General features: G+C 41.7%; 2 protein-coding genes across 2 annotated transcripts; one reads left to right on the forward strand and one right to left on the reverse strand.

Annotated features, from left to right (window-relative positions):
* The first annotated feature begins 8135 nt into the window (after positions 1 to 8135).
* On the forward strand, positions 8136 to 10713 carry ankrd53 (ankyrin repeat domain 53). The gene is made up of 6 exons (XM_070855029.1): positions 8136 to 8161; positions 8415 to 8511; positions 8902 to 9101; positions 9355 to 9519; positions 9614 to 9734; positions 10073 to 10713. Exons 2-6 carry the CDS (start codon positions 8452 to 8454, stop codon positions 10634 to 10636), a joined length of 1110 nt encoding a protein of 369 aa, XP_070711130.1. The 5' UTR covers positions 8136 to 8161; positions 8415 to 8451; the 3' UTR covers positions 10637 to 10713.
* Positions 10714 to 11407: 694 nt separating this feature from the next.
* On the reverse strand, positions 11408 to 18330 carry tex261 (testis expressed 261). The gene is made up of 6 exons (XM_070854590.1): positions 18152 to 18330; positions 14591 to 14670; positions 14034 to 14187; positions 13718 to 13785; positions 13509 to 13611; positions 11408 to 12950 (listed from the first exon to the last, which is right to left on the reverse strand). Exons 1-6 carry the CDS (start codon positions 18219 to 18221, stop codon positions 12835 to 12837), a joined length of 591 nt encoding a protein of 196 aa, XP_070710691.1. The 5' UTR covers positions 18222 to 18330; the 3' UTR covers positions 11408 to 12834.
* Between the last annotated feature and the right edge of the window lie 665 nt (positions 18331 to 18995).

The raw sequence follows: 18995 nt of genomic DNA on the forward strand, positions 1-18995 counted from the left end.
TGCAGACTTGACTTAAAATGCAAAGGGAGCCCAAACATGCCAGACGGGATCAAAATCCGCTGCTCTGTGCGCTGCCGACGCCGTGCCTCCCGGTAAGAGGAGCTGGACAGGAAGGGTGGCAGACCTTAGTGTTGGCGCTGCGGGGGATGCCAGGGGAGGTGAGGATCACACACACACAAAGTCGCCAGACACACATTCGCAGACTTACAGTATGAATGAGGGCGGAAATAACAAATGAGATTGATTCTACTACTGCATCAGAGAAAGGACGTTATCGCTCCTTTTCACGATTGAGTCTGTAATTTTACCTAAAGGTGCTTCAGTCAGTTTTTTATATTAACAATGCATTAGATGACAATGTGTAAGTTAAGCGCTGCTCCTTAGACAAACCCACAGATCAGCGCTTTAGTGGCGCACACCTGTACTGTTTTTCGTCAGTGTCACTACATCCACAGACCTCGTTTCCATCAGTTTACAGCAAAAAAAGCTCTAAAAGTTCTGTACACTTCCCTCCCCAGCACCAAATGGAAAACAGAAACAGTTAGTGAATAGCTGGCAGACAAAGTGAAGCATTTAGCAACTAAAAAGCCAAATACTTCCCTCAGGAGTTGGTGAGACCAAAACAGAGCTAAAAGGAGAGGGAACATTGGACTTGATTCATCAGGCTGCCAAAAACACAACACGGCACGAAATAAATGAAAGTGCTGCTCCGAGTCTGAAACTTTCAAAAGGAGGATTTCTCTTTTCAGGTGGATATTTGGCAAAACTGAGACATTTGGGACATCACCGTCACAAAGAGCTACAGTCGAGTTTGATTGCAGGAATATTTTTAGTGCCGTATCAAAAGTTTTTGGTGCTGCCACTTCCAGGTAAAATAAGAGTGAAAAGATGTGAATCACCAAAACCACCAGCAATCACAAGCAAGCCTTTCAACTACAGCAAATTGAGTCAAAATGAGCTCCGACGGTCTACGCTGCACAGAGCCACACTGGATTGATCCAGTCATTGGGTACTTCATGTGACTTCGTGTTTTTTTTTTTTTTTTTTATAAATAGGACAACTTTGTTTGAACTTTGTGTCCTTGTTGTTCAGCAGCCTGAAACTTGAACAGCATTTTAACTCAACACTGGGGATTTTCACATCTGCAAAGAGAGGAACACCTCTCCAACCTCTTGGACTTATGAGCGCTTTTCATAATCAGCCTGATGTCAAAAACACTCAATAGAACACACTGCAATGCAAAACAATATTTCTATCTTCTTAAAATACTCTGAACATACATTGTCTTTCTTTCTTTTGCATAATTGACTTAGACAGATCAAGAAATGTACTTGAGTGAGGTGTCTATTCAACCACACACCTTAATGATTACTGAAAACATTCAGAGGTGATATTTCAAGTGGAATTCACAAGTTTTGAAATAAAGCATATAAACGAGCTCAAAAGCACTTTTCAGGTCTCTGAAGCTCCTTAGAAATAACGAATACCGATTAATAATCCCTATTATGCACATGAGATCTTGCGTTCCGATTTGCATGTGAACTATGAAATGTGACATCTTTGGGGCTTAGTTTCGGTCTATATCAGTTTAAGATGAGCTCGTTATAACCCTTCGTGTCAATCAGACAGCGATCAACATGTCGTACACACAGTATGAGGCCATACAGCTGAATTATTCAAGGTGGAAATTAGGTGATTGTGGCTGCTGTATTTCTCTGGAGATTCAAGTAACCGTTTTTTTTTTTTTTTAGGAGGAAGATCATCAAATCAGCCGTCTATGCATCTATCTCTTTTAAAGACTAACCTCACCCCACCATCCTGCACTTATTGTGTTTATTCTGACCTAATTCCAGCTCCCAGACTTCATAAAATGAGCAAAATACAAGCACTTTAATTGAATAGATAAGAAAAAACCTCAGGCAAAAAATACCATTTACACAGTGTGCATGCCTGTGTGTGTGTGTGTGCGTGTGTGTCTCTTTCACTTCCTGTCGTATCATGTTTGCCTAAGCAGAGTGTGTACACATTATAAAGTGGCTGACTGTCCCGAAGCTGTTGTGGTATCGCTGTCCTGATGGCATTTGCATTTTTACGTCATGATATCTCTACCAACGCCACATTTTATGAATATAATCAGGATGCGTGTCACGAGAACAATGGGTTTTGTGGAGCGTTGCCCTGCTGATGAACCCGGGATGAGCCAATGCTCTGTGACCTGGATAGAAAAGGAGAGACCGCCATGTTGGGAAGGGTCACAGTATCAGTGGCAACACACATGCAACGTGCATACATGGCATGAATTTGACTGCACGCACATGCAACGTTAGCACATGCAGGACGTGCCGGCTGAAAGCGTGTGTAGTGGCGATTGCGTTTCAGTTGGTTTATGTTCATGTGCAGGTTAATAGTGCAAAGCAGTGATCGCTGCTGCTGTTAAAGTGCAATCTCCTGACAGAAAAGGAGTGGATACATGTAAATTTAACCTCATTAATGGTGTTGCAGAGCGGTTGATCTTTGCAGCTTTACACACTATCAGAGTGTGAGTTCACACAGCAGCTGAACCAGTAAAGTCTGAGGTCACAGCAGAGTCCACGAGGTTCATGTGAGAAAAGAGGAAAATATCCACTAAGAGTCTTTTTCTAATAGCTTTAAAGCTTTATTTTCAGCAAGAATAAAAAAAAGTTTTTTCATATGATTCTTATATGGAAATGAGTTTATCAGTGAAAGTTGCAACATTAAGATGGGATTACTCCTTTAGATCTGCAGGTAGTAATACTGTATATTAACTTAAGCTAGTTTACCCAGAATGCTCATACTGTAGCTCCGAAGCGAGTTATTAGCATTAAACTGACTTTCACTTGTAATCAGCGTAACGCCACCACATTTAATCCAAAGCATCTGTTTTATTTGAACAACTGTTGAAGATTAGTGGACGAGTTACAGTAGAGTGGAGCTTCATGTTATCAGGTGCACAGCCTATGGCAGGCCGGCTTGGAAGATGTGACACGCAACAGATGGACAGAATCTGCCTCAGGTTTGATGGAGGAGAGACGTGCTGGCTTCTTGAGAGGAATCACGACCCACAGATAAATAAAATGGGACAGGTCTGCCATGAGCTAGTTTGATCTCTACCATGTCTGCCCATGCATAGGCTAACCATGTACACACATAATGTCTCTTTTCCCGTCTGTCTTCCTTTTCTATTCTGTCCCCTCTACCCTCGTAAGAATGACCTTTAAGGCCCCCCTCTCTCTTTTTCTCACTTCTCAGCCCTTTTATCTCTCTGTCTTCTTCCCTCTGGTTATTTCTGCAGAACTGTGAGGATTGAGAAGAACAAGGGATGTGGAAAAAAGCTCTGGATCATGGGAAGGTGAGAAGGCAGGATGTCTGTTGGGACCTCGGGGATGAGAGAGCCTGGCCCGGCATCGGAAAAGGAGAGTAGGAGAGGCAAACCAGAATATGAAACCCCTGCAGGAGCAAGAGAGGCGGTCAGGATAACCACTCTCCTTCGTCCTCTCTTACACTTCCAATGATCATTGAGAGAATCTAGATGTCCAGTGGCAGCAGAGGCTCAACTGTTGGGTCATCGACAGGTGCAAAAATATTTGCTTTCTGCCATATAAGAAGCCACATGACTTACAGAATAATCTGGTCACAGAGGCATTCATCATGTTGCGTGCTCCACGTGCTACAGCTTCACACATGAGCACGTACCTCCTCTGGTTTGACACTTTGATAATTCACACGTGGCACAAAAATGTCTTTTAGATGGATGCTTCAGCCTTTCTCTACTCCCAATTCATTTATCTCACTGTCACTTGATCTGATCATACCTGTCAGTGGCAGAACCCTGCTTCTTCTTCTCCTCTTTTCCCTCACCCTCTAGCCTCTACCTCCCTCTCCCCCTCCCAACCAACCAACGCCTCCATCCTCGCCCTAAACTGGCCCTGGTGCAGCACAGCGCCTGTGTGCAGTGATACTGAGGGAGGTCGCCGTGCGGTCACTGCGCAAAGCCTGGTCGCATTGTGACTCGGAGCTGCAGAATGTGCCATGGTGCATTAGCGCGCTGCCGCCTGGCTGAGCATGAGGCACAGAGAGAGAGAGAGAGAGAGAGAGAGAGAGAGAGAGAGAGAGAGAGAGAGAGAGAGAGAGAAAAAGAGAGAGAGGGGATGAGGAGGAGGAAATAAGGAGAATAGATAGGGGATAGAAGGAGGAGCTAAGGGATTGGGAAAAAGGCAAAAAAAGATGGGGAAGCAAGAGGGAGGAGGACCAGAGGAAGGAGGAGGATGAGGGGAGGGAGGGAGGGAGGGAGGAGGAGGAAAGTGAGGGCATCAGTGCACTTACACAAGCAGAGTTCAGAAGCCCCAGGGGCACGGGGTCCTTGTAAGGTGGCTCATCAAATATAAAGGCTTCATCTTCTCTTTCTCTCTGTTTTCTCTCTCCCTGTTCCAGGGGCTCACTTTATTCCTTTTTCAACTGTCTTTCCATCTTTCTACCCTCGTACTTTTTCCACAAAAACATTGTTAGTCAGCAGTTTTGTTCTCAAAAATTCCAGCTAATTTTCCCTAAATCTTTTCAAGAACATTACAGGCAGACTATCTTCATTTTAAAGGACAGTCAACATATTTTGATCGCACTTAATCAATAAAAGGGTTCACAGCATTTTTTTTTTTTAATCACACAAAGCGGCAAAGAGTCTTTAAAGTCAAGCTAAATCCTGACAAAACCCAAACTGAGGGTGTCTTGTTAGCCATTCTGGCCAGTCTTTTTTTCCCATGCCCCTGACTATCTCCCCATGGTTCAAGTCTATCTCTATCTACTATTAATAAGGCTAAAATGCCAAATGCCTGTTAGCCAGTTGGTCAGGTGCCACTAGCCAAGCAGAAGCTTCTATTGCACCACCGATAAAATAAGATGGGCTGTGATTGGATAATGGAGCGGACCAATGGGAGAGCCCGCCGTGAGGCTGGTAGGACATGATCTCATTTTCATCCTCGCCCTAAGCAGGTTTAGACAGCTCTGATCGGCCCGTTGCTAATCTGCTGTGTACCAACCGGATGTGCTGTAGCTAATGCTTGCACGCACTCACACGCAAACACACACACACACACACACACACATGTTTCATTGTATTTTTCGCATGCGATGAGCATTTCAGGGTAGGAGAGAGAAATTCAGAGGGCAAGGCAAATTTATTTGTATAGCACCTTTCAGCAACAAGACAATTCAAAGCACTTATACATATAAGCAAGAAAGAAACACAAGGCAAAATAAAACACAAATAAATATGATTTAAATAGATTAAAATACGATAAATATGAAACAGCAGAATAATGATTATAGTGTAGCTTCAGTGCCGTGCAAGATATGAATAAATAGTGCCACATTTAACTTAATGAAGCGAAATGGCAAACAGAGAAGTCTGATTTAAGAGAACTGAGAGTCGGAGTTAGAAGGTACATCTTTGAATTTAGACTCTAAACACTCATACACAGCTGCTCTAGTCTACATTTCTTGCAACCCGTCATATGAGAGAAAGCTTTTAAGGAGCATCCACTCTCATAGAGACTGAATCTGACACACACACACACACACACACACACATTCAACTGTTAGAGGAAAGAGGTCATGTCGGGGGGTTGTTGTCCGGGGACTTGTGCTGAAAGTCAAACATGAAAGAGCTCTACAAATGAAGGCTCCCTACAACCTCCATGACATGTGACAAAGGTCAAAAGGAAGCTGCTGAGGCCGCAGCGGGGCCGAGCAGTTCTCTCACTATTAACCCCTATGCACTCATATATGCACACAAACACTGTATACACATTAATGTGTGCATACGCACACACAAACACAAGGTTCATATGTACTCACACACGTTTCCAGAGCAGCTGCATGGCCATGTTGTGAAGACTCTGGGGGGGTTGGCACTCGGAGCAAAAAGCCAGGGGTCCATGCCCTGTCCTTGACTCTGTGCTGGACTTTGACAGCTTTGAAAGACAGAGAATGAAAATACACAGCTTAGGAAAAGCTGCAAGGTTGAGATATAAATTGTTTTTTTCATAGCAAATACTGATCATCTTATCATCTTATTGTTGACTGTGCGTATGTGACTCATTCGGTAGTTTCCACGTGTTTGGAACAAATTGGATGACAAACGAAAAAGTCCTAATAAAAAACAACAAAGAAAACATTAATGATAAATTGTGTGTCCAAATTCATTCTCCAATATCCACTTACTACCCATTTCCAGAGCTTTTGACAGCAGCTGACTGATACCCATAGGATGTCATCAAAGGCTCCAAAAAGAAAAGCTAGTAAGTTGACATTGAATTTTATGTTAAGACAAATATCTCAGTAATTGTCATTGTGATGATGATGGAAGTGATAAGAAGGCTGATGATGGTGGTTGTTGTAGCTGCCAAAGAATATATAAACAGCATTTATGCAAGTCAGTTTTCTTTCTTTTTTAACCCTTTGGATGCTGTTTCATCATTTACAGTATAAGGGTCATTTGAAAATTTCAAAACTATTAGATTAAATACGTTTAAAAACAGATATATAATGTGGAAAATATTACAAAATCTGAAGAAAAAGGGGTATCTCATCTGAAGATGTAAACAGTTAAGTATAAAGTTTCGTGTAATTTGGATTTGGGTTAATAACATCAGGGAGTTCATAGTGTAAACTCATGCTAAACCCACACTGTAGCATCTCCATAATGACACCACACTTCCTCCACAGTGCATGTGTGCCCACACATTCAGGGGTCAAGTGGTCAATAGTAGTGATCAGAGAGACTTGCAGCCCGATGAGCCCATCGACCACCTCAGCCCCACAGAGACATGGAGAATATAACTGTTCCAATTCATACGGACCTCACACATGGCGGCAGGTCCGGGGGTGCAGCGCAACAAACGGGCCCTCTGAGGCCCCAGGAGCATTGGCAGGATTGATCTGCTTTAGTCGAGCCGCCAGCTGCCAATCCTAATGCACTTTCAATACAAGCACACCGGGGATGTATGAGGAGAGAGCAGAGGACTACATGGGAGGGTGGAAGTATCCATTTCTGCAATGCCTGGAGCCATTCATCAGCCTGTATCTGTCACAAGCCATTACATTGACTCAGACATAACATGTGTTATTGAATATGCTGTATAGAGAAAGTGGCTTTTATTTCCAGTTTTATTCAGGAGAACAGCAAGCAATTACATGCTGATGAAGGACAGGACACATCAAGTGTGGCTGTGGAATAAAAACACCTTCAGATCAGGAGGCTGCCCCTATAGATTCTACTTTTTCCATGATCATCCAGCTAAGAAACAACTATAGAAACTTGAATATTTCTCTTTTTCCCCATGCAATATTACTGCCAGGTCATGGCTCTCTGCAGATCTATGCAAAGCCAAAGGAAAAACCCACACAATGAAGCACCTTGCAGTCTGACAGCGACATGATGATGGCAGTAAAGTAAAGTTTACCTGAGTGGAGGCGTAATGAGCACATCCTCCCTTTTCCGCGTGTCTTCAGCTTTCCAGGTCCAGCAGAGTGGATTTATATTTGACTAACATGATGTTTTTAGATAATTTATCGAGTAATTTCATTCTATTGTCGTTGTTTTGTACCGCTAGTTTACATTAAAGTCTACTGAGGGTGTCGTTTGTTTTCCCTCAGAAAGGAGCGGGAACTACAAGCTGAAGTTCCCGGATGTAATCTGTAAAAGAGAGAAAGAAAAAAAAAGTTTAGGTAAAAAGAAGTTAACTTCTTCAAACTTCAATTTACTATTTTCAGGTACATTAATTAGGGGAAATAGAAAACAGAAAACAACTTTAACTGTGTTGAATATTGTATAGGATACCATGTAAATATTAAATATGTTGGGGGAAGTCCTTATTGGTTTTAAACTGAGATACCGTTTCCGCTAGAAGAACCCATTAAAAACAGGTTAATACAGTGTGTGCCTTGGATTAATATGTAGACTATTGTTATATATAACGATAGTAATATTTCTCAGTCGTTTTTAAAGCTAAAAAAAAGTTTCATTGTTGGTCTGTGTTGGTGTTGTCAACAATCAGGGTTCGCTTCCTGGTTACCAGGTCTCCGTGGCAACCATGGAGCCTGTCAACAAACCCGGAAAACGGAGACGTGGGAGATGTAAAAATAGGTAAATAACTTTGAGAACAATTAATTTTATCGCTCATTTTTCAAGCTAGCTGCTAAGAGCGCTTTGAAGTTACGTGTCTGTATCCACTCCACTAAAGTTGTTCCGCTGTGACGAACTTGGCTAGAAAAATCCTTCATAGAAATAATGGCAAAGTTTCGCCTTTTTATAAATGTGGGGTAAGTTAGCGTAGCACTTTGTCGTCCTTTATTGTATGAAAACATTTACAGCCACTTTTCTTCATGGCTTCATTTAGCAGGAAACTTGGCCACAGAGCTCCTGCAGACGGGCCCATGTCTCCAGATGTTGCTGTTGGGAGTCATGAGAGTCTGGACGTCAGTGTGCACAGACAGGTAGGCTCATTAACATGACAGTGTGGTGGAAGACATACTGTTAAGGTGGCAAGAAGACTACAGTGCAGAAATGAGTGTGGTGAATGAACAAAGTAGCCAACTCTTACCATTTACTTGAGAATGTGCCACATAAATATACACAGATAAAGGTGAAAAGCGCACACAGATGTGAGAAATTATGAGAAATGATGGCTCCACTCTGTTTAAGTGTTACGGCTGACTGAGAATAACTGCAGCTGGATGAAATGCAGTCACACTTGTGCTTATCCTGCTATGATAATGTCAAAATGTCTGCTGAATGAAAGACATATTTTAAATAAGAGTTGATTCACAGTTGAGAAAACTATTGACAGGACGCTTTGTGCTTTATGGGGGTATTTCATCCTCTAGGGTCTGTCAGCGCTCCACATGGCCTGCCTTTATGGCCAGCTGGCTACTGTTCATCTCCTGGGTGAGTCCAGGCCGGGGTGGATCAACAGCAGCGATCATCAGGGTCGCCGGCCTGTTCACATGATCATGTCCCCCCAGAGCTCGCCCAACACCTCCTCGTGCCTCCGATCCCTGCTGGAGCACGGGGCCGACATCAACATGTACGGGGCCTTATTTCGAGAATTATAGTTTTATGCAGGTTTTAATTTCCCTTGTGGGTTAGTTTAAATCTGTCAGCTGGATCCAGCAGCACTCTGCTGTTGCATGCTTATTCAAACTCTTGTCACCTAGAGTAAAGTTCATAGTTTATAGCTGCTGCTGCTGCAAGATATAATGATGGTTATGATGATGATGATTATGATAAGAAAAGTAATGGTGAGAGTTTTTTTTAATGTATTTCACTGTTACCACCAGTACCACAGATTCAGGGGCGACCCCGCTGCACTTGGCCGCCTCTGAAGGCCTCCTGGAGTGCACAGAGATCCTTGTGCAGGCCGGAGCAGATGTTTTGGCCCAAGACAACATGGGATTCACTCCTCTGGATTTGGCCCGCATCTGGTGCCGCAGGGGGGTAGCAAGGTAATAAGCTAAAAGCCCAACTCACACCAAAACGAATGTTCAGTTAAAAAATGTATTGATTTTTTTTTAACAGTTGTGTGGTGTTTCCGTGTAGGTATCTGAAAAGCTGCATGTGGCAGAAAGATAAGGAGAAAGAAATGAAGCAGAGGAAGCTAGTTCAAGCTTTATACAGCGACCTTGTGAATTTGGTCAAACTGAATGACTTTAATAAAAAGGTGAGTTTGAATGTTGGGGAAATCCATTCATCAAACATTTAGAAGTAATGCATAAATTACCTCTGAAACTTTCACAGAACCAAGGAAATATTCACTATCAAAACCTTTTGGTTTTTGTAGCCTATAACATGTATTCTTAAGCAATGTGACCAATGTTCAGATTACATTTTTTAGGTAATAGTAGGAATATTATGTCCATGTTAACTTTAGGATTTTATGTTGAAGATTAATAAAATTTTTCCAAGTTTGCAGTATTTTTGGTTTTCTTGTGGTAAAATGGCACATTTGCAGCATATTTTCTAACATTTCTAAGAAACTTCCCCTGTGTCCATTTACAGACTCTCATTGATGAGAAGATGGCTGAGTGGGCAAACAAGAAAGGTTTTCCTCTCCTTAAGGATTTCTCTCCCAGAGTCTTGGTGAGCCAGTACCACACCCAGTGCCTCTCATCAGATCAGAGCACCTCTAATCCAAAACAAGCCAAACACCTATTGAAGCACCAGTCAGGAGGCCCTCAGGATGACCGGAGCACCTCCACTAAGAGACCTCCATCCTCACCCTCCAGGCCCTGGACCATCTTCATGGGCCTCCAGCCGGAGCAACCACCCAGAGAGCCGGACCTCCGGGACAGCGTGACAGTGTGGAGGGACAGCAGGAGCAGAGAGCCTAAGTACAGCACCAAGTGGGACAGGACGCCTCGCCCCGCCCCTGACCTGCCTCTGGATATCCTCGAGAGGGTGTTGTTCCCTAGAGCCTTCCCCTCCAGGATCTCCCCTCGGTGCTTTGAGCCACAGGACGTTGTGGAGGTCCAGGACAGGGGACACCCCCAGGGGCGGAGCACCTCCCCCTGGACAGAGGTGGCCATGCACTTGGTTGAGGTGCTGGAGCCTGGACACTACTGATCATCGCGCTCACTAATGGAAGCGCTCCAGCTAGACATGAAAATAGTAGATGTGTTGAAGCAAAGCATTAAAGTTCATCCGGCACTGAAAAGTTTCTCATACTTTTACATCCAAAATTGGTTGGAGGTGTAAACAAAATGAAGCCGTTCCTTTTTTTTCTATCAAATAACATGAACATGAATTTTAATTAGAGGATACTATTTTAGGAAAAGATGTTTTATACAGATGTCTGGCAGTGTCCTCTGTTTAAATCTGAACATCAAGAGTAGTAAGATGCACGAAAGCAGATCTTCCCTTGCAAAATATCCTGCCAGCCCACAACTTCAGCTTAATTCAGCTTAATGTGACAAACATTAAAAATTCCACACACTGCACCTCCAAAAGTGGGGTGAACGGAGGGGTGAGTGAAAGGTGAAAAAACCTCAGTGAACTGGGTCACCTGTCACAGATGCATCCCTGCACATTCACCCCCCCACCCCCCAGGGAACTGACTCGGGATCCAGGTGAGGAGCCTGTCAACAGCATGTGTGTTGCTGCGAGCTGTGGCCTGTCAGCTAAAGGTGTGTGTGTGGTTTTGTCTTTGCTTTACTTCACGAAGCACTTCACACCTCAGTGGGGGTCAAAGTGCACCCGGTGTGACCGAGCCACATGAGACTAACATAACGCCATCCAGATAGACAGTCTGGCACACATACGCACACACACACACACTTTACTGAGTGGAATTCAGGGTGTGACAAATAAAGTTTAACATTGAATGGGTGAATTAACTTGATTTAATTGGAAACGAGGAGGATCAGTACATCTATTTTTGCCTTTATTTCATTGAATGCCAACCTGTGAAAAGAACCGTTTAATCTGACTTATTTCAACAAAATCTCTTTTATTATACAGGTTTGTGCATATCAGCCTACAATGAATCACAGTCAGTTATTGGTAAAAAGAATTTTGTTCTCTTTAATGGTTCTTTCATCAAACCGCTTTGAGCAGCTTTTGTCCCAGACACCCGTAAGCTTACAAGACTCATTGCACAGGTTTGATGTTATTTTCATTTGTCTTTCATGTCATGTCAGGTTGAAGATCAATGTACAAAAATCTGCTTATTACTGTGAATTTTTAAAAACAGTCCAAAAAAGACAGGCAGGTTGCAGACAACAGCGCTGGTGATTAGGGATTGTGTAGATGTGAGACAAAAAAACAAAACAAAGACAAAACAAAAAAAAAAAAAGTGCGTCAGTTATGTGGCCACATGTAGATGATTCAGAGCGGGAGATATTATTGTAGCTCACTTTAATTTAAGGGTGATTTAAATTAATCCTTTCAAAGCGCCTTTATGAACCCCTTTTTTACCGATGTGGTGTGACGGGGCGCAGGGTATTTATACCAGGTGACTCCATAGATCAGAGGGGGATTCCTTTGTAACTAATCTTCAGACTGACCTTTCCCCATTTCAAGTAATTGTAATAAAACGCTTCTGTGGTGATCTGTGGTATGTTGTCCAGCAGATGGTTTGCAACTTAAACACTTGCATCCTTTCTAGGATTACTTCACAACAAAATCCAAGCTTGCACATCAAGATCTTGCTAGAAAGTACCTTTAAATAGTGTCTCATTTATCTCTAACCCACCATCTTCATTCAAGGAGACGTTAAGTTTTTACCAGTTGCATTTTGTCCTCAAACCTGTCTTCAATGCTACTTTGTGTGTTGAATGAGATGAAGTGTGAAACCTACAACACAACCAAGAACAGATGTCACGTTAAGAAGAAAAGTAATAATGATTTATCTGCCAAAGTCAACATCTACAGGTATTTGGCGGATGTTAATTGCAGAGCCTGCATTATACATATTTTAAGACCAAAGCTTAAAAAAAAGGAGGAGTCCAACATGACAATAAGAAAGCATTGCACTACAGACAAGATCCCCTCAGTGACGTCTCTAGTAGATGTTGTTGGCAGTCAGTGGACAGAAAAACTAAGAGACGAACATGGCCTGTGTAAACTCGTGGGACTCTTCCAGCAGGAAGCTCTTTTTTTGTTCATTGGTCCGTCCTCTTCGTGTGCTCCTCTCCTGCTTTGGCCACTGCTTCGTTTTAGTCCCGTCCAGAAACTAATTTCCATATTCCTTCCTGCTTCCCGTTAACCTCCAAGACATTACACACACCCCCGATCCCCGAGGCTGCACCCCGAGTCTGTGCTCCTCAGTACATTTTCTGTCGACTGGGCAGCACTGCCTCCTTGAGGAAAGAGAACACGAGGAGGATCCCGGACCTCTTCCCTCTCTTGCCCTTGGTGAAGTAATTAGACACCACATCATCTAAAAAAAAAAATGAAATAAAAGGGGAAACTGTTAATATTAGCCATGCCACTATGCAGAGGTACAGGGGTCAAGTGGATTTTTAGACTGAACTGACACCTGGAAGGTTGAACTTATCTAAAACTTATTATGTTCTTTGGAAAGTGGATGGCAGTCATGCAAAGTAAATGTAATCTGTGCCTCAGATAAAATAAGCTATACAGTGATCTCACACAATGCACCCAGTGTGAGGCTCATATCTGTGACCATGAGATTAAGAGTCTCGTGCTCTACCAAGATAGTAGCTAATAGTATTATTCTTAGTCATTGCAGTGATCTCGGTATGTTCCTTTGTAAGATGTAGGATTTGAAAATGTGTTTTCATACGCGTAAGGGATGTAAGACTTTCCTAATTCCTCAAAGAACTCGAGATAGAGAGAATCCAATAAAACAAGAGGCGTGCAGGGCCGACTGTGTCAGACTTTTGAAATTCACAGGTCTAAATATGAAACCCTCAAATCCTTCCACCGCTCAAGTCAAATAACATGTAGTGGAAGAGGGGGAAAAAAAAGCTGTTACCTCCTTGTTGCATGGTGGATGGAAGCACATTTTCTCCTGCCGACAGTGACACAAAGAAGGCGAAGGGGATCACCCACAGGCAGATGGTGAAATATGCCAGCACCTTGATGCCAGTCAGGGACAAATGAGAGATTTTAAATCAAGTACAGGAGAAGTTGTAATGGAAGAAAAGCTTTTCCTGATTCATGAAAAAAAAGAGAGAAAATTACCTCTGAGAATGGATAATACTCTTGTGCAAAGTACTGGAAGGCCATATAATGATTCACCACCACCAACACTGTGGAGCGGAGACAAGAGAAGAGAAAGAAAGTTAGAAAACATAAAACAGGAGAAGAAAAAAAAGCCATTCATGCATATGTCACTGACAATATGATAATGATATGGTAAGATAATATGCACTGACTTAAAATAATTCTCATTTGTCTTACTGAATAAAAGGAAGCTTCCACATAAATACCAGAGAGCATCTATACGTGCTGTTCTTTTCATTTTTTTGATTCCAAAGCCAGCGTCTGCCTTTCTTACCACAGGAGAGGATGAAGTTTGGGGAGCTCAGTAGTATGTAGGGGAAAGTCTGCAGGAGGCCGAAGTACACCAGGTTGGTGAAGAGGCCCACTCCCACCATCAACACGGGGAAGCCCTCAAAAATATAGAGACCCGCCAGCACCCCTGTTGAAAACTGAACGCATTCACACAGTCAAATATCAGAAGTTTAACACAGGTTTATTTTTACTGCAGGACATTTTTAAATGCAAGAACAAAATATTTAAGTTTCAAGATATGTTGTGCCAATACATTTATATGAAATTCTTTGGCTAACAAAAAAGATAAGTACAATATAAATGATCAAACACAATTACAGATATCAGGATATACAAGTATGAAAAAAAGGACATAAAAGCAATAAAGGTATAAAAGAAATAGAGATAAAGGCGAAGGCATAAAAAGATAAAATAAACATATAAGTAAAATAAAAGACATAACAATATGCATAGCATACGTATGAAAACAGGAAATAAAAGCAATAGCAGTATAGCAGCAATAATTGTATAGAAAGCATCACTCTTTATCCATTTACTCACCATTATCATGTACTTTATTATTCGACTGGTGGCTACTGTGTATTCTTCTATTAGTTCTGCCAAGTAGTACAGGCCAGCAGCTGCACGAGGACAAACATAAGGCACAAACCAGAGAGCCAGAATTATTAATCATCTGTGCTGAAAATCAATACAAACGACAGCCTGCCACTATTTCAAACTTCTTCACAGACACTAGTAAATGTATGCACTCAATTTGCCATATTTGCTGGCAATTAACTAATATGTAAGGTTCCAGAAAAAGAAAGGTGTTAATTTCAATAGTATATATTGTTGTTACGAGGACGGTGTTACCTACACTGCACTCAACAATAGGGCTTGGTATTGTTTGAAACTTTTTAAAACTAGTCACAATACAAGTTTTGGCACCACCATCAAAGTGATTTCTAAAGAAAATTACCGTTCAATACTTTGCTTTGAGGAATATTAACATGCTTTTCTACAAATCTCAATCACAAATCTCTCAAAAGTTAAGTTACAGATTATTCGTCAAAAAACACCTTGAATAAAAATCTGTAAACAATACTCAAATAAAACATAAAGAAGAGCAGACATTCAAGGCCAGCTTTCAGCACTTTACACTTTTCTGTACTCAAAGACAAGATTTCAGTCAGTTCCCGCAAAGTATTGAGATCCAACAGCTTGCTCTAAAAAAAAAAAAAAAACAGCCAAGGCGGTATGAGAAAAGGAACCGTATAATATCAGTCCAGTCGAGTAAGTTAATAGAAACACACTGGCAGCAAAGACAGTACACACAGTTACTGAGCTCATGTGGAATGAAAGCCAAACACAGGCTGAAAGAGGCAGGCAATTGATCAAAGTAGTCAAAACATGTATGCCAGGGGCTGAGAGGGTGACGGCTCACAGAGCAGAGGCTCATGGGAGAGTCTGAGAGCTTCATCATGCTAAGGCAATCTGCACTTTCCAAAAGAAAACAGTGACAGTCAAAAGAAAAAAAAAAAGAGAGACAGAGAGAGAGAGGACTCTCAACAGCAAATGGCTTTGCTTTTTGAACTCCGTATTTGTATGACACTCGCCCTAAACGCTGTTCCTCCTCTCAGCGCTGGACAGCACCACAGTAAATAAAACATGAACAGGACATTTTTTTAAGAATGCGTCGCTTCTCGCTGGATTTACCAGACGAACCTACTTTGAAGAAAACTGAATGAAATATGGTATAAAATAAATTAAATTATGACTAAATGAGGAAATATGGAATCAGAAGAAGTAAAGAAACTAAGAATCGGATGAAACTGAAGCGTTTGACGGGTTTAGATGATCCAACACTCTAAACACAGTTTGGTGGTCCTTCAGTTCCTTAATCACATCAGTTGATAAGAGGTGATTTAAGTGAGTAGGGTGAAGGAGACATTCACAGGTTACACATGCTCTTTCACCTAATTTTGATTGCAGTGTCACACTGTTACACAGGGACTAATGAGAGGCAACAAACAGCAGAGAGAAAAGCTACTAGACGGGTGACTGTGTGGAGCCTCTGGGATCACTCAGTCCGCTCCAGCACACATCTGTTGCTTCTTTTAGACCCACCCTTTTAGATGAGCTTTTCCTGGTGCTTTATAATCTGTATATTACAAATTTATGTTATATATTGTTTACAATTATCATTATTGTATAATTGTTCTATCTACTGTTATCTTTTATTATGTGCTGACTGTCTTATCTGGATTTGTAAAGCGTCCTTGGGTGACCTGAAAGGCACTTATAGATAAAATGTGTTGTTGCAAACGAGAAGATTTGCTGCAGTTCTTGCTTTTGCATTATGATAATTTGAATATTTGGGGTTTTGGACTATTTGGTGAACAAACCAAGACATTTAATGAAGTCATCTTGAGCTCTTGGATACTGTGATGGATATTTTTTACTGGTTTTTAATGTTTTAAAAAGCAAACGATTAAGAACATGCAGCCCTTTGACTAAATAAGACACTCAGTGGCAATAAATCATGTCAGTACCACTTTCTAATAATGCACCACTGAAATGGAGGCTACTGGGGTGTGTAATATCTTTATTAATGATTAATAAATCATTTATTTATACTTTACAAATGAGATATAATTATGATTATTCTCTAATAATCTAATAAACAAATGTTAGTTAAAATAAAGTTAGTTTCTCACTTTCAGGGAGGCCAAATGTGCCATACTAATGCCAATAAGTTGTTGATAAGCAGACAGTTTGCAGCCCTTTTCCAGGCAGTATGTGATTGAACATTGGCGATGCCTTTGCGACGAGAGCAAGAGATATTGTAGCTAAAAAGACAAAGCAAATGTCATGCTAGAGTAGACAAGAACACCACCAAATGGATTTTCACAACCTGGCAAACCAAACTTTTATATTATTAATGCATTACAACTGACCTATATAGTCGTAGTGAATGTTTTATTGAACACAGATAAAGCCATTAGTGACAAATAATATCAGTGAGGCAAATTGCCTCATTAGAAAGTGGTGCCATACTTTCTCCACACCTGGTTTGTCTTTTCAGCAGATTAAGTTTAACAAACATAGTAATCTGAAATGCTTCCTCGCTTGTTCAGTGGCTTTTCCTGCTGCTGCCACAGAGAGTAAACAGCTGTAGAAGAGACCTAACCAGTATGGCGGAGTGTGACTGACACCGACAGTCTGACAGTCAGCACACCTGACAGCTGCAGCAGCAGCAGCTCTTACGTGGCCAGGTAACCTGACTGGCAACGTGGACACACACACAGAGGCTCTTTGCCAAGTTCCCTGTGAGAGTTTTGGCTCAAAGATGCTGCAGGTACTGATCGTGACAGGCAGGTGGGCCATGTGTCAGGGAGCCAGCCTGTCCACTAACCTACAGTAAAGCCAGTGTTCAGTGTAAACAAACCAAAATACCCCCAAAGCTAACATTAATTAGATTCACAGCAATATTGGCTCGCTCATGTTAGCTCACATACAAAGCTCCCCACTAAGAACTGCTGCTAGATGCTACTTTAACTAATCTTAACTGCATGTCAGACATTGTGACCACACCAACATTACTTGCTGAGGCATCGACTCGTTGATTAGTCTGAATCGATAAGCCATAACGGGCTGAAGAGAGATGCTAGCTAACTATTAGCATTGCATCCAGCAGAAGTGTGTGAAACTATTTACAGCAGGACATTTAACCATGATAGATTATTGTGCATACTGTCTATGTATGCTCTCTAACTGGGATTGTGCAAAGAAAATATGTAACGTTATTACCTGCAGAAAAGATTTTAAAAAAACATAATGTCTTCGTCACACCTAACTTCTTGTCCTGGAAAGCTAGCTAGTTAAGCTAGTAGCTAGCTGTCAGTGCTTCGGTGAAGTAACATAAGAAACTTGTGTTTTCTTTACGCAGGATTCATTTTTGTATTTGCATTTAAATATTCGCACTTTAATCAGCCCGAGACGGTCGCCAGTTTGGTGAAAAAGAGCCCCGTTAACGTTGAATGGTGCAACTTCACCCGCTAGCATTAGCAAGCAAGTAGTAGCTAGGTTAGCACCTGCAGGGCTTTCCCAGCATGCACTTACCTATTGCTAGTGTGACGAAGGATATCTGGATCACCAACGACAGCCAGCTGAGTAAATAAATAAACCACATCTCTCTGCATATGAAACAACACACACACAAATATGAAAATAACACAGAAAACAGCTAGCAGGCTGCTAACTAGCAGTGGGGCACCGGTCAAAGGTCCTCCTCCTGAGCTTTCAGCAGCGGCTGAGGAGAGCAGAGAAGAGGGGCCTCGTCTGCAGGAGGGGAAGGCTTAGTTTGGTTGTAGCGACCCCTGTGGCTGGAGGAGCAGTGCAGTTAACTCAAATCAGATAACTTAAATCTGTCTTGTGTCAGAAATATTTTGTGTTGCAGTGGGGAAATGGCTGCTTCCTCTCCACAGTTTACTGATGTTGTAGGCAGCGGTGTAAAGTACTCCTGTACTTGTACTTGATTAGTTTTTATTCATGCCACTTTATACTTCTACTCCGCAACATTTCAGAAGAAAATAATGCACCTTTTACTCCACTACATAAAAGTTTCTTTGCAGATTCATACAGTCAACAATTACATCCTGATGTATTACCATAAATTATTCTACTCAGCAGTATGTAAAGTAGTTACGAACTGTCTGAACTGAATCAAGAGGTCGCTTGAAAGGAAAAAAAACTGAAGGCCAAATTATATTTTCTATGCTGGGGTGCTGAGTAGAATAATTTATACGTGCTTAAACTGTAAAATTTTAAAAGTGAAACATCACAAAACCGACTCTTTTTTTATATCCAAGTCTGAGGTTTCCACCTCAATGCTCAGTTTCTCCTAAAATTATTAATTATCATTGTAATATTGTTAAATCACCACTAAACTGTTTCATCTCTGCCA

This window comes from Pempheris klunzingeri, chromosome 23 (assembly GCF_042242105.1).
Source record: "Pempheris klunzingeri isolate RE-2024b chromosome 23, fPemKlu1.hap1, whole genome shotgun sequence".
Taxonomy (NCBI): Eukaryota; Metazoa; Chordata; class Actinopteri; order Acropomatiformes; family Pempheridae; genus Pempheris; species Pempheris klunzingeri.